The 13512-nt window shown below is 40.4% G+C and overlaps 1 protein-coding gene across 2 annotated transcripts in view; it reads right to left on the reverse strand.

The window, feature by feature from the left end:
- Nucleotides 1–13512, reverse strand: part of ATP9B (ATPase phospholipid transporting 9B (putative)) — a 447238-nt gene that overhangs the window by 7800 nt on the left and 425926 nt on the right. Inside the window, exons 27-29 of one of the 2 annotated variants that reach the window (XM_019524092.1) lie at nucleotides 7975–8032; nucleotides 7108–7311; nucleotides 1953–1985 (exon numbers count right to left, since the gene is read on the reverse strand). In XM_019524092.1, coding sequence (XP_019379637.1) covers nucleotides 1953–1985; nucleotides 7108–7311; nucleotides 7975–8032 — 295 coding nt within the window. The remainder of the gene's footprint in view (nucleotides 1–1952; nucleotides 1986–7107; nucleotides 7312–7974; nucleotides 8033–13512) is intronic. The other variant, XM_019524099.1, reaches the window with a different exon arrangement.

Genomic DNA, 13512 nt, shown 5'->3' on the forward strand with positions numbered 1-13512 from the left:
TCTGGGGCCATACGCCCACTTTCCCCAGTGCCCTTCTCGGGTGTGTGCAGTGGCAGGAGCTGTCCCTCCCTGCCCACAAGCCCCAGACAAGCTGCGGCTCCATCCCACGCCCTGCCCTGCCCTGCCCCACCTGGGCTAGACAGCCCTAGCCCCACTCCCTCCCTCACTGTGGGGGAGTGTTGATCTGCCCCCCATGCCCCTTCTGTCTCCCTTTCCCTTCCACCACAACAGACTTACCAGGTGCACACAGCTTTTCAAGCTACCAGGCTGTGCTCTTCACCGCCTACATGCTGTGCTGCTGTTGCGTGCATGCACGGGCATTTAATCGGCCAAATTATCGGCAACATCAGGCCGATTTCCGATATAGTCAGTTTTCTTTATATTGGTGCCAATGCGATATCAGACCTATGTATTGGTGCACCTCTAGTTATTGCCATGAGCAGCAATCCAAACCTTTTTTGTGAGTATGGAGAAATGTTGGTGGTAGAAATAAAGATCAAGTCAGAAGAATCAAATCATTCTGGTTCTTCATTGCAATTATTTGAAGAGACAGGGTGACTCACATTATTCTTATTAAACTAGCAATTCTAGACAACTCAATTCTTTTTTTAATATTCTGTTTTGGCTAGAACAGGGGGTTGCAACATATGACTGGCAGAGCTACTTCAAGGCTTTGCCTGTCCCTGTACACCAGGGGTGGGCAATTATTTGGGCTGGAGGACCACTTAATGAATTTTGGTGAGCTGTTGAGGGCTGCTCCTGCAAACACACACTCACATACACATACACATGCTCCCAGCAGCTGGGCCAAGGATGGCGCAAGAGCCACAGCAGAAGTGAAAGCATAATTCTACCTGGGGCTGTAGTGTTTTATCTCTGCTCTTTCCCATCTCCCTCCCTGCGCTTCCCAGCTTGGCTGACACTGGCAGGCAGGAACATGGCTAAGAGTTGTGCCATGCCAGGGGCAGGGCCATGGCATTCTCAGCCCCCATGGAGCCAGGTTGGAGAGGGCCAAGGCGGGGGTTTAGTTCCTCCCCTTCACCCGCCCCCTTTGCTGCACAGTGCTGGGCAGGTGGACAGGGCTCTGGGCTCTGCTGGCACTGTAGGGGATACTGGGTGGAAGCAGCCCTGCCCACCTGGCAGCACAGGTTCAGACTCCCTTTCTCAGGCTCCTGGGCAGTGCTAGGAGGGTGTGCCGGCCTGCTTCCATCCAGGGTCCCCCTGTGGCACCAGGAGAGGCTTGAGCTGGAGCTGCGACCCTCAGGCCTGTCAACTGAGTCTATTTGGCTCGCAGGCGGATGGTGGCTCTAGCCTCTGCTGGTGCTGTGGGCTGGACAGAATCAACTGTGGGGCTGGATATGGCCCATAGGCCAAATTTTGCCCATCCCTGCTGTACATACACCAGGGATGAGCAGCATGAAACTGTCCTGGGGCCAGGGAGCTGAAAGCTGTGCATCTCTCTAAGCCCCCTTTCTCTTCCCCAAGGCTGTGGTATGAGCACAGCTTCAGCCAGAAGGGAGTTATGTTGGGGCAGCAGGAGCAGTGTGGAGGCAATGTCCAGCTTCTCAGCCCTAGCACAACTTCCTTCTGGCTGGAATCTGTGCTTCTGCTGCATCTGGGGAGCAGGGGGCTGGGTGAAGCTGGGGGGTAGCTGCGCCAGGGCTGGGGAGCTGGATGCTGTTTCCATGCTTCTACCACTCCTCTCCAACCCCTGCCCTCTGCCCCCCACCAGATCATTTCAAATACAGAAATTATCATGATTGATTTTTAACCCAAGAAAAGGCCACAAAACCTTCGGCAAATATGTTCCTATTCATATGTATAATGTGTAAGTGAGCATATTTAAGAAACCAGGGTTTTCTTGTACATACACACTTGAAATAGCAATGCCTTTTAGTGAGATTGTTTCTTCATGGAATTATTTTTTTAAAGGAAACTGTAATTCCACCTACCTAAGAAAGCTCCAAAAGACACTCTGCCTATACCTGTTTCAAAAAGAGCAAATAAGAGAGAAAAGGACAGATTTATAGAAATAAAACAGGAAACTAGAAAAGAGCAACTATACTAAAAGAAATATGAGAGAGATCATAAATATATGATTAGTGGTGTTAATTGGAGGACTGCTTCCTGCAACTGTCATTCAAAATTGTCATTACCAATGAGATGCTGCATGATGAAGCCAAATATTTTGGGTCTTTCTAATTATACTAGGTTATGTCTTATTACTTGGAGAAGTTCAATATGTCTGTTCAAAAGACATAATAAAAGACTAATGTTGCTTTAGTTAAAAGTTCTTGTTCGTATAAACAAATGGAGGAGAACATTGTTTATGTGCATATATTAGTGAAATCCAGCACTATCGGACTGGATTATCTTCCCCAAGTACATAAATTAGTTTAACTGTGGGCTGAATGGGCTTCACGATCTTAATTCACACTTGTTTCGGGAATGTCAAGTTAGCTACCAACAAATACCCTGAAAGTTTCCAAACTTTGACAGATAAAGATACTTTGACAGATAAAGTGAAGGTAATGTATTGAATTGGTGTGGTAAAACAAGAAATGTGCGTGTATATTCAGACTAGTCAGTGAACAACGTACAGTGCAATATATCCCACACATCTTTACTAAACCCTATGGACTGGTATTACTGAACCATTTTTAATACTCAGCGGAATATAAGTTCCCTACAAAATATATGGAATACTAATGTAAAGTTATCTGGATGCAAAAGTCACATAACTGTTTACTTATCAAGTAAATTGCTTCCATTTGATCAGCAAATATTTCAATATAAAGTGACCACACCTTTAGGAATCCTACTGAGAAACATGAAGGTCCTTACACCTTTAGCGTACAGGTCCTTACACTTTTGGTTGGTGTACAGTTGCAATACCTATTTTGTGTAAGACATCAGCCATCACCAGCCAAAAAGCGTATTTATGTTTCTTAAATATTTATGATTATTAATTGTTTTGATCTGGAGGAAAATCATTTTAGCATGCCATACACTACAGATGAGCTGGATGCTGGAATAAGAACAGCAAAACAGCTGGACTTGAAGACATATGCACAAAGCAGATAAAACCCTTGATCCCACAAGCAAATTATGGGTATAATGCCATTTTTAACAATTGTTCATCAACCCTCAGAATACCTACACTAAGGTGACAGACCCATTTAATAGCTCTATTAAAGCCAGGGAAGGATGCATCTGGCCCAGGAAACTTTACACCAGTGTCACTTCTGTGCCATCTTTACAAACTTTACAAATTCCTTATTCTCAATCACCTTTCACCTCCTATCAAACAACATCTAATAACAGAAGAAGCCAGACTCAGACCAGGAAAGTCCTGCAATAGCCAAATACTAAACATCACACAGCACACAGAAGATGGATTTGAGATAGGGATGATAATAGGTGCTGTGTTTGTAGACTTATCAGTGGCATATGACACAGTCAATGACTGAAACCTGCTTGCCAAAGTCTACAATATGATGCACAACTACCACCTAGTGCAGCTCATCCAAACTCTTTTGGAAAATATACATTTTTACATGGAACTGTGTAAGAAATGGAGCCTCTGGAAATGGCCTCCCATAGAGTAGTGTGCTAGCATCAATCCTTTTTAATGTATATACCAAAGACCAAACCATGTACAGTAATACAAGGAGCTTCATATATGCTGATGATTTATGCGTCACATCACAAGAGAAGAACTTTATCACTATCGAGACCAGATTGACATGTGGACTGAGCAACCTTTCAGATTATTACAGTAAGAACCAGCTTCATACCAACCCAACCAAGATGAAGGTCACAGCTTTTCATGTACACTATAGAGAAGCCAAGCGGAAATTACACATTATCTGGGATGGAATCCCACTGACTAATCACCTAAACCCCATGGGGTTACAGTGGACTGAACACTTATGTTCAAACCACACTAGAGAAGATGAAAGGGAAAGTTAGCACACACAACAACATACTTTAAAAATTGTTCACCTCAAAGCAGGGAGTGAACCTAGCTACATTATGAACCACTGCTGTTGCCTTGTGTTACTACACTGCAGAGAATGCATGTCCAGTATGAGAAAGATCAGTCGATGCCAAGAAAAGAGACCCAGTTCTAAACAACAGCTGTCGTGACATACCAGGATGTCTAAAGTCAACACCAAAGGATAGCATGTGCTTACTGGCTGGTATTGCACAACCTGATACCTAATGGCTTAAAGTATGAAAGAGTTTTGTTGTGCTATTGAATACGATGGCTGACAGGGCATGACTGAGGTTATGGAAGGAAAGATTATGTGTAATCAGGTGTTCTGAAATGGACCCAGAACCCCAGGAGGATCTTCTAAGAGAGGTAGATCTACACTGGCCAGCATGATGATGCCTAAATTGCCTGTGTGTGCAAAGTGGAAGATCAAAACCAAACATGATCAAATGGGACTACTCTAATGACATGAATATATGCGAGTACGGTGAAGTACGTTCTATCAAATATCGCTGTCTACCATCAGCTCAGAAACAAAACAAAGAGAAAGCCCAATCAGGGAAGAGGCAGAAGAATTCAGAACTGAAGACCAATATTGCAAAATTGGTATGTTCATGGCAACATTATTAAAATGCAACTCTCTTGAGCTATGGTGAGAAACTGCAATACTCACCACAGAGGACAGTCACACAAGTTATTACATACCATATGTGTATAGTGGCTAAAAGAGAACATTTGGAATTTGAGAGAGAGAAAGAAAAGGAGATACTTCTAATAAAGGCACTCCTCACTTAACGTCGTTCCGGTTAATGTTGTTTTGTTATTACGTCACTGACCGATTAGAGAACATACTCATTTAAAGTTGTGCAATGTTCAGTTATAACGTTGTTTGGCCACCGCCTGCTGGTAGGTAACTACTGTGACATAACGGGATTCACTTAACTTCATTTTGCTTAAAGTCGCATTTTTCAAGAACATAACTACAGTGTTAAATGAGGAGTAGCTGTACTTACAATCTGCCAGTTAATGCTTAAGCTTAAGAATGCTTAAGAAAGACTTCATTTCTGAAAAAAATGGCAGTTTTTTACTCAATAGATATTACTTGCCTGAATTCATTCCTATCTATAGACTATCTGATGTCAGACAAATACTGACAAAAGTTTTTAGTGATTTTTACTCCTTTTTGTACTGTAGGGTCTGCAGAGTAGAGATGGGGGAGCTGGATTCTATTCCTCTTGTATTATCCTCATCAGAATTATTTTCTTAATATCCATTCTACTGGTGGCTGAACAGCAGAAATACTGAGGGATAATTTAAGTCAAACACAGTTGAAGGAAAGAGTCCATCTAGAGTCTCGGATCCCAGGCAAATCTTGTGAAATTCCATTTAAAAATGTATACTCCTTGACTCCATTTGCCATGTAAATTGAGTATTTTTCTCACACAGTCAAATTTCAAAGAAATGTACTTTAAATATTACCATGCGCATTTTAACAACAAAGTATGCCTTGTACAGCAGGGTGATGTACAAAGCATTTTTCTAGATATATTAGTAGGGCCCTAAGACAAAACTAAGGCACGCTAGAATTTAAGAGAAACAAAACTAAGCCTGACGTACCTCTGAAACTGTCTGCTGCAAAGGATTTTACAACAAAACTACCTGTCTTACATGCTAATCCATCTAGTTTAGCTCTCTAATGCTTTATTTAGCTTTAATGCTCTTGGATGGATCTAAGGAGACCTCACTCGGTCTGGTTTCTTCCAGGAATAAAGATAATAAAACCTTCAGCTCCATGCAAGGTCCAAAACTTTGGCAACCTCAAATACCTCTCTAACTTTAAAAATACACATGCAAAATGCTGCCTTACTGCACTAGTCTTATTTTAAGAGGCTAGCTGATTTAGATTGCAAAATAATTAATATTGTCTTATATTATATTATTAATTATTATTGTCTTAGTCTGGAGTGAGAATATGACTGCAAACACTTTACGGTAGGGACTTCTGTATGTGGAAAATGCTTAGAGTAAGTGGCACTGTACTCCAAACACCACTGCCATCAGTCATTACAACATACTGTGATTAAGAAATGTCCACTGCAGGTCATATCTAAGGTGAACAGGCACATATCTTTCTTTTAATAGACATTTGCTAAAGATAATATTCCTGAGGAAGTTTTGCTAGCTATAAAGGAACATTTTTTTAAACCAATACTTGAAAAATATTTTAAAAAGTGTCTTTTGGGATTGTATCTGCCACTTTATCAAATACACTTGAATATTAATTACTGAATATTAACATGCATTTCATCTACCTATAGAAACATCTCATATGGAAACATGAAATCAACTTCCATCTCTGAAAACTTTCAAGAGCAGGTTAGACAGACAGCTGGGATGATTTAGTAAAGGATGATTCTGGCTTGAGCAGGCGGATGGACTAGATGAGCTCCTGAGGTCCCTTCCAGACCTACTTTCCTATGATCTTAAGTTGCTTATATTTTATTTATCGTTGCAAAACTGTTTTTATCTTACAGAAATAAAAATATGCAAATATCCAAAAGCTGTTTTAAATCTGCCTTATAAGAGCTTTGAAAGCTGGTGCTTTTAAAGATTTTTTTTTTATTAAATCGCATACAATTTCAGTACTGTCCATCTAACAACTTAAAGGAAAGGAAGAATGCTTTGCATTTGAAAACTTCTCTAACTTTATCCCAACTATATAGTTGGACCAATAAAAGTTATCACCCTAAGAAATCCTTGCCTGTTGTATAATTCCTGGACCATCATGGCTAGAACATCACTCTAACTTTAATGATTCAAAGCTGATTCAAGATGACAGCAGCTTGTATCATCCTTGAAATGAAGCACAATGAGAAAAAGCATGTGCACACTGAGTAAAAGACTGTATAGATAAACTATGTAAAAAATCCGCTACAAATCCTGAAGAGAAACGAAGAAAGTATTTTAGAATTTATCATGAAATGTCTTAAGCACTGAAGCGGTTTCATAAAAATACATAAATATTTGCAATATAACATGTGAAAAAAGATTAAAAACAACTATTTTAGAAAACTTACTTGCTGAGCCAAAGATATTCTATTGCTACTCACCAAAATATTCATTTAGAAATGCAAGGGAGGCCACATAGCAGCCAAGACTGAGGAATTCAGCCACCACCATTAACCAGTGCCATGTTCGTATGGTCAGTGCAACCATCAAGAGCTCAGTCAAGATTAGGGCAGTAAAGGAAATGGCAACAACATGTACAAATTCTGATTCAAAAAGCAGCAGGGCTCCATACATCAGAATACCACCTGAAAAAGGCACACAAAGTTATAGATTCATTGTGCGACTATATTTTGGTTTGGTGTTCTTTTCAATTGCAAGGTAAATACTGGATCAGTTAATTTGAAAGTTTTCTCCATTCATTTCTTATGTGAGACTAATATTTCTTCCATTCTGTGTGTACAACAGTAAAACCAGAACAAGACTGTAAGATAAAAAAAAATACTATCAGAAAATTAAACACATTTTAGTGTAATATATCTGATCAACCATTAATTACATTTTCAACAATATCTCATTTATTTGTAGCATTAGACAAAATGAACTTAATTACTTTTAACTGATTACATAATTCAGATTTTTAAAATAGTACTTCTGTCGTTCCATGAAAGAAAACTACTGTGTAGCATATGCAACGTGATAAGCACTGGTTAAAATTTTTCTGGATTAACATTTAATTAAAAACAGGTCAGTTTTTAGGCGACATGCATCAATAAAAATACCAATCCATGCTGCATTGTGAATAGGCCTGGCACAATGCTAGAATATCGATTTACGAGATAAAAAGAAAGCAATATATATAACTGTTGATGAAATTTTAAGCTTTGGGAATTTAACCTGGAGCTGAAAAACAATATTGTTAATAGTAGACAAAAAATCTTTAGTTCAGTAAAATTAGGGATCTCTCCTACCTTGGTAAATACTGATTAAAACCCAGATGAAGAAGGTCTTAAAAGACAAGGATCTTCCCTAAAGGAAACAGGTAAGACAGGTTAGTTAAGTGAAGTAGAAAAATCTACTTGATCCATGGATTTTTAAAGTAGCTCAGCACTGTAGAGACATTCCAGTTACACTTTGCAAGGCATAACTTCTTAATTTTACAACTGTAGTGAGCATTTTCACGTGGTCTCGGCTGTAAAGTTTCCACTGGCTTCAGGATTAGCTTTGGATTTGTGTGAAGAGGCCAATATTGGGGGTACAATAATGGAACAAACAGAAGACCTACATTTGAGATTGCACTGCTATTGCTTCCTCTCTTCAGAAGGGCTAGTTGCAATAAAGTGTTACTCGGTTGCATATTTTTTTGGTATTTATACCTGTTGTCTTTGCTATATACATGAGAGCTAAACAGTAGTTTGGAACTGCCAACTTGAATCTCAAAACATAAAACAAAACTGTAGCTAGTATGGTCTAGTATATTCTAACTATCCATTTGGAATGTCAGACAGTTATTTGCTAAGAAACAGTGCCCACAGTGCCAACTGAAACACATAATATGGCTTATTACACTAAAGGCTGTAATAATATCATAGATGATTTCCTTGCCCAATAAGGAAATATTGTCTTCTTGTGACCGTAAACAAGCCATGGGCCCAATCAAAATGAACTGTCTAAATTGTATAAATAAAATGTGACTAATTTTGTGTGCTCAGGACTTGCATTGTGTGAGGGGATTTGGATTTTATAGGGAAGAAAGTGCAAACACAGAAAATAAAAGTAGGCATAAAACAACTATTTGTGCCCATGAAAATGGCAATCATATCAGCAAAAATATGGATCACCATTCAGAAGGAAAAAGTATTTCAAAACAGCATGGCCGTAGCCAGCCACAAATTAACCCACTATTGCTCTGGGTTGAGACTAAGAAGCACTTTCCTGGACTGGTACAGCTAAGGGTGGGAAATTGTTATTCTTCCACATTGCCTGCAATAGTGGTACCAAAGCAAGCAAATATGGAAAACTTCTAGTCCAGGTAAGAGCACACTGAATGCAGTTATCTGAATGATTATACAGCCATTGCAAAACATATCCACAGCAAACAAAGGGAAACAGAGACATTCTAAGAAGAATCGTGTATGGATCTCACATAAAGGCCTGGATGTTATGTGAGCATGGCTAGAGCCTACAGCATGGCTCTTCTGGCCCACAGATTAACAGTGCACAGAGATAGTTGTAAAAAGTTTACAGAAATGCTATCTTGGGACTCAATTCACCCCCATGGGTTTAGAAAGAGGTGTGGAATTCGTGCACCTCTATGCCTTTGAAGGCACCTGGCACAAGAGGGAGATTCATACCTTTGCCGGTGGTGGGAGCAATGGCACCTATCCTCTGAGTTTCATCAGGGATATATGGGTGGGATTCCATAAGAGCCATGGTGGCTGAGGTGCTGAACCCAGGTAGAGGGATGCAGCCATACTAAGCTGCTCTCACCTTCTCTCTCAACTTTGCAGCTTGTTCTGACTCCCTGGACAGAGCAGCCTGGGTTATTGCACCTCTCCCCCCACCACAGGACCTTTCCAGTGCTAGCATGTCCCAGAAAATGAACCAAACCATAAGAATCTGACTCCTATCCCATGTCAATATGTAAGCAACAGTAGAAGAGGTATTCAGCTGCATAGTATCGGCAAAGATTTATGTTAGTGTCTATAATATAAAAAGAGATATGCAGAAATATGTTTGTTTCATATTGCTATGATCCTAGAGCAATACAATCATGAGTGTCTATAACAAATACTCACAAGAGAATTACATTGTACTGCTAGAGCCAAATACAAATCTTGTAAAACATGAGTCATTTGTGCATTACTGATCACACAATATTTTAACCAGAAATATTACTCAGTAGTTCTCAAGTTTCCCCACATGCTCATTTTTATTTCCTAAAAGAGTATTACGGGCACTATCAATTTGAAATATGCTTCTGTGGGTGCCAAGCCATGGAACCCAAGAATTTAGAGCCTTCAAGCTTTCTGGCTTCTGCTTTAAGAAAAGTATAATTTGTCTTTCAGTGATTTGGTGCAGCAAGTCACAGAGCCTAAGGGTGCATATAAGCATTCAAATGAACCAGTGGAAATTAAACAGTTTAGACTAAGCGGTGGAAAATACTACCAGTTGAAGGTCAGGCAAGCTACAGACACACTGTGCTACAGATGGCATCCAGCCAGGGGGCCCAGAGCACACATCCCAGCATGCCTGGAGACAGGTGGCCACATGGCGGGAGCAAGTCAGGGCTGACTGACTCTGGCCCATAGGGACCATGCCTCACTCTTAACGACATCCTCTCCCTCCTAGCCTCTCAGCTATCAAGCTATCAGAGAGCAGTCCTCAAGGGGTCTCCTATCTTTTGAGGCTGCGGCTCTTGCCATGGAGTGGGGGACTTTCACGACAGTGATTCTGGGGTTTTGGCTGCAGGAAGCCCCACTACTGCCACCAGAGCTTAGGACTCTCAAGTCCTGCCAGGGAGAGCATCTTCCTGATTTCAAAGCATGTGCCAGCAGCCTTGCATAAGGATTTGGAGGTGCAGGACTCTGAAGTGCCAGGAGGGAGTGATGCTGTCCCTGCGCAGCACTTCTAGCCAGCACTCACAGCTCCGTGCATGGGCCTGCAGGTGCAGGCTTTCAAGTGCTGTGAGTGAGGAGAGGCTCTTTCCCCACGCAGCACTTGAGAGCTCTGCACCTGAAGCCCCCATGTTGCCAGGGTGCTAGCAGGTCTGGGGGGTTGGCAAGTGGCTCTCCCACCTGTTTGGGGAGGGGTGGAGGTAACAGCTGCACAGCCCTGGGGCTGTGGAGAGGGTCTGGGCTTTTTGGGCCCCAGGGACGACAGGGGAAGGGGTTTGGTCTGTGACTCAGCCAGACCAAACCCCTGGTTGAGTCACAGACTGTCCCTCTCTGGAAGGGAGAGGGGAGGAGAAGCAATGCCTGGAGGACAACAGAGAAGCTTCTACCAACATGGGAACTGTACAAGCTTTTGTTAATCTGACTCATCCATACTGCACTAAGATTAAACTTTGTCAATCTGGGTTTAACTTTCCACCCGGTGCAGCATTTTTAGACCAGATTAAGCGGTGTGAATGCATGTATGCTAAACATTTCTACCACACTAAAAACAATTCTACTGATAGAAGTGTAATGCTTCGCTACACCCTAAGTTACCTTCTACAAATACCATCTTTGGAAATCAGCTCCTTTCGTATAACACCAGCAGATCTGAATGACAAAGCTCATGACTATCTTTGGTAATAGCAAGTGGGTTTGAGCTCTCCTAGGATGACTAGCATGGGCTGAAGGCTCTGAAAGCTTTGAAATATTAATTAAAGTAAAATAAATGAGAAAACAATTGAGCTCCTATGTGTGTGCACAGAGCCTGCTCTGACATGCTGGAAATCCAGCAAGTCAGAGCAGCCTCGATTAACTGAGTCTGCTGCAGCATGGAAATTAGTGTGGCTCGCTAATTAAAGTGCCCAGTGCCATGTCGGGGAACACATGTAAAAATACCAGTAATTCCCTTTTCCCTAAAAGTAACATGCCCTAGTTTAAACTTAAAGTAAAACGTTCTGAAGAGTTTGGTCCATCAGGCTCTGAGAATGTCTCCATAAACCCCTACAACTTGAGAAATCTTTGGAGATGCTGGCATACAAATTAACTTTTGAGGCTTTATTCATAACTGTGTTAGGAAAGAGGTACATTTGCACAGCCTGAGCTTGTGAGGGGGAACAAAAGAAGTTATGGCATTTCAGGTTTCTTTGGGATAACTTTATTTAGGATGAAAGTTTACCAAGCATAAAGCCAGAGCCCCAGAATTGTAGGGTAAACATAGACTTTGTATAGTCATTAGGGGATGACTCTGAAAACTTCCTGCAACCTCTAAAGTTAGGCCAAAGACACTATAGTTTAAAGTGGTGCTTGTATTCCAAAGAGAACCACTGCATTAAATCAGGAGGCAACATCCTACAAATGTGTCAGCTACTGTACAAAATGCAAGTTGAAAGGAAGGCAGGAAGCAGAGATCTAGAATCTGGAAGTGGTAGACTGAGAAACAACTAGAGCTAGCAGTTCAATTGACTACTATGATGCAATTATCCAACTTAATGAAAAATAAGGAATTTGGTCTGAAAACTGCTGTTTTCCCAGTTTTTATTCTCTCTTCCATTACTATGTTTTGGCTGCTGAATTCCAAACAGGTTTCTACTGGCCAGGAAGCCTGCATTTTCTTTTCCAGAGGACAAAACTCCTGACAGGCAAAGATTAGTTTTTCTGATGCACCCAATCTCTTTTGGCCAAGGAAGCAGAAGCCCTGAAACCACTTCTAATCTGGGGTGACCTGCACAGCAGATCAGAGAGCAGCAGCATTTAGAAAAGTAGGCAATATTTTACTTTGCAGCAGCTGCGTTCAGGTTTTTAAACAAAGTTCTGGATAACAAAGTAGTGTAGATTTATCACCAGATAAAACTACTGAGAATATAATTGTAGGTCAGGATATTAGATATTTGGAATAAATATTTCTTACTGGAACACCTGAGATACAAAATTGCATAGTAAATAAGGCAAAGGATGAAAACTTTATCCACAAGCAGAAGCTGGGTTATGAATAAGGAATTTGTTAGTGGAGCTAAAACAAAAATAAATTATTATTTCCACAGATATTTAGAAATTGCTGGCTATCATATAACTTGGACTGTTTGTTAAATGACTTAACAGTTCTAGAAGGCCAGGCAAGAGAACAAACATTTCCAGGAGTAGCTAACAGATTACAAATAAAAAAAAAAAAAGCTCTCAAATACTTTCCCCATCTCAAAGGAGCCACCTGAGCTAATGGTGTTGAATGTAAATATTATTATAAAATTCAGTGTACTTACTGTACATTGCACAAAAACATCATGATGAAATAGAAGCTACAGGGCATGCTGTATACTATGTATTCAGGTTAAAAAAAATACTTTAAATTTGTATTTCCCTAGAGAAATTACTATTTTAACTGGTGTACAGAATGCGCTACACACTTTCAAGTGCAAGTGACAATGCAGTCCCTATTCCAAAGAAATAATCAACTTCTGCTTAAAACCATCAATTTTATTTAAAACCCAAAATCTGCAAAAATTTTTATTATAAAATTAAAAAATAATTTAAAACCGGAAAGCCTCCCAGAATTTATATTATTTCACTGGATTTAAAAAATAATTAAAAAATAAGAACACCTGGAAATCAGATGGCCTAGGGCTGTGTAAATTTTGATGAGATAAATGGAAAGCATTAATTCAAAAGCATTAATTTGACCATATCACTACATCACTATATATTAATTTCACCATATCACTATACAACATTGAAGAGTTAAACAAGGTTTCCAGGGTACAGACCTCAGCTTGCTAACTGGGCAATAACTACCATTTAAAATCCTCATGACCTTTTATTCAAGATGCAAAAAAAGTAGGACAAACACAGAGTATTTGA

Source organism: Gavialis gangeticus, unplaced genomic scaffold (assembly GCF_001723915.1).
Source record: "Gavialis gangeticus isolate Ggan-Ray unplaced genomic scaffold, GavGan_comp1, whole genome shotgun sequence".
In the NCBI taxonomy this organism is placed as follows: domain Eukaryota; kingdom Metazoa; phylum Chordata; order Crocodylia; family Gavialidae; genus Gavialis; species Gavialis gangeticus.